The sequence below is a fragment of the Trachymyrmex cornetzi genome, unplaced genomic scaffold (genome assembly GCF_001594075.2).
Source record: "Trachymyrmex cornetzi isolate Tcor2-1 unplaced genomic scaffold, Tcor1.1 C3928935, whole genome shotgun sequence".
NCBI classification, from domain to species: domain Eukaryota; kingdom Metazoa; phylum Arthropoda; class Insecta; order Hymenoptera; family Formicidae; genus Trachymyrmex; species Trachymyrmex cornetzi.
Window position 1 is genome coordinate 1 of NW_017295329.1, and position 1,839 is coordinate 1,839.

At 36.5% G+C, this 1,839-nt stretch overlaps 1 protein-coding gene across 1 annotated transcript; it reads right to left on the reverse strand.

The window, feature by feature from the left end:
• Positions 1-406: 406 nt before the first annotated feature.
• Hmgcl (hydroxymethylglutaryl-CoA lyase) lies at positions 407-1,699 on the reverse strand. Its single transcript, XM_018514943.1, has one exon. It carries the CDS (start codon positions 1,673-1,675, stop codon positions 602-604), a length of 1,074 nt encoding a protein of 357 aa, XP_018370445.1. The 5' UTR covers positions 1,676-1,699; the 3' UTR covers positions 407-601.
• Positions 1,700-1,839: the final 140 nt, after the last annotated feature.

Below are 1,839 nucleotides of genomic sequence, written 5' to 3' on the forward strand. Positions count from 1 at the left end.
ATCTGTCCTTGTTTAACATTTAATGTTAAATAAGGACAGATGATGAATCCGAGGCATCGGAGGTATCCGAGCGACGTTCCCGAACGCAGCCAAATAAATATACTTTTTTTTATTCATAAAATTATGCTAATACGATTTATTGAATATAAAATAGCATGATATATGTAATAATTATATTTCTTTAAAGATCAAATGTATAAATCAAATTGACATAAACTTACTATAAAAACCCGTTTATACAAAACATAAAAGAACCGTTCTTTTTAACTACTCGCATCGTTTTCTCTTCTCTTTCAATGTAAAGAGAAAAAGATAAATTATGCAAGAAATTCAGTTGAAAAGAATAAATTAATATATTAATCATAGTTTATATACATATTATATATATATACACACACATGTTATTTGGAATGTAAAATGCTTTGGTTTCGCCTTGCACTTATTAAACTTGGACTTTTGCTTCCCAGCAAAAAAACGCAAATGAACATTGTGCCAATAAACACAGTATTTTCAAAGTCCTAGAAATTTTTCTATTTTATAGCTAAACTTGTAACTGTATATGCTAAAAAGTATCCTTAAATATAATATCATTAAGTATAGGCTAGCATTTCCGATGATTCTTTTTGGCAAGTATAGCCACTGCAGTCTTTGACTGATTTGTTCTATTTAGTTCTTTACTGATGTAATCACCAATCTTCACTATTTTATGTAAATCTATGCCAGTTTCCAATCCTTCACCTTCCAAGAAGTATAGTAGATCCTCGGTGGCAACATTTCCTGAAGCACCAGCGGCATATGGGCATCCACCAAGTCCAGCAACTGAAGAATCAAAGACTCTTATATCATTTTCAAGACCCATGTGTATATTCATCAAGGCTTGGCCATAAGTATCGTGACAGTGCAACGCATAGTAACTCATGTCGTTTGATGAAACATGGAGCAGCTCATTTAAGACACGTTTAATCTTCCTTGGAGATCCTACACCTATAGTGTCGCCCAGGGAAATTTCATAACATCCAAGATCTAACATTATCGAAGCTAAATGTGCTGTGGTAGTCGGTTTGGTTTCACCTTCGTAGGGACAGCCAACAATGCAGGATATGTAACCCCGAGTTCTGATGCCATGACTTTTTGCCTCCTCCACCACCACCCTGAAATTCCTTATGCTCTCCTCGATAGAACAATTGATATTAGTTTTGGAAAAGGTTTCTGACGCTGCTCCAAACACAGCGATTTCTTTCACACCTGTTGCAATAGCATTCTCTAAGCCTTTCAGATTTGGTACCAGTACTGGATAAGATACACCGCTTCGTTTTTCAATTTGTTGAAAGACCTGCTGATTGTCTGCCATCTGAGGAACCCATTTCGGAGATACGAAGCTGGTAACTTCGATGCTTCTTAATCCAGTTGCTGACAGCTCATTAATAAAATTGACTTTGACTTCGGTAGGCAATATTTTTTTCTCATTTTGTAAACCATCTCGTGGCCCAACCTCGACTACTTTTACAAAATCGCTAAATTGTCTTTTTGTATAATTCCAAACGCAACTGCGAACGTTCGATGGCAATATCACCTGTCTCGAGAATAATTCTATCATCGTGCGTAAAATGTGATGAAAAAATTGCGTGTTAAAAATATGTTGCACTATTTCCAAATTGTACACATGCACTATCATGCGTATTACCAATGCAAATCCGAATGAAACTGTTAGTTTGTCTAGTGATTTCCCCAATTTTACCAATAGCAGAGGCAGAGAGTAGTCCTGAGAGGTGGCAGCCAGTTGGACACGGCTCAATTGGACACGAGCCACTCACAGCGCTTGAGACTACAAAGCTCCTA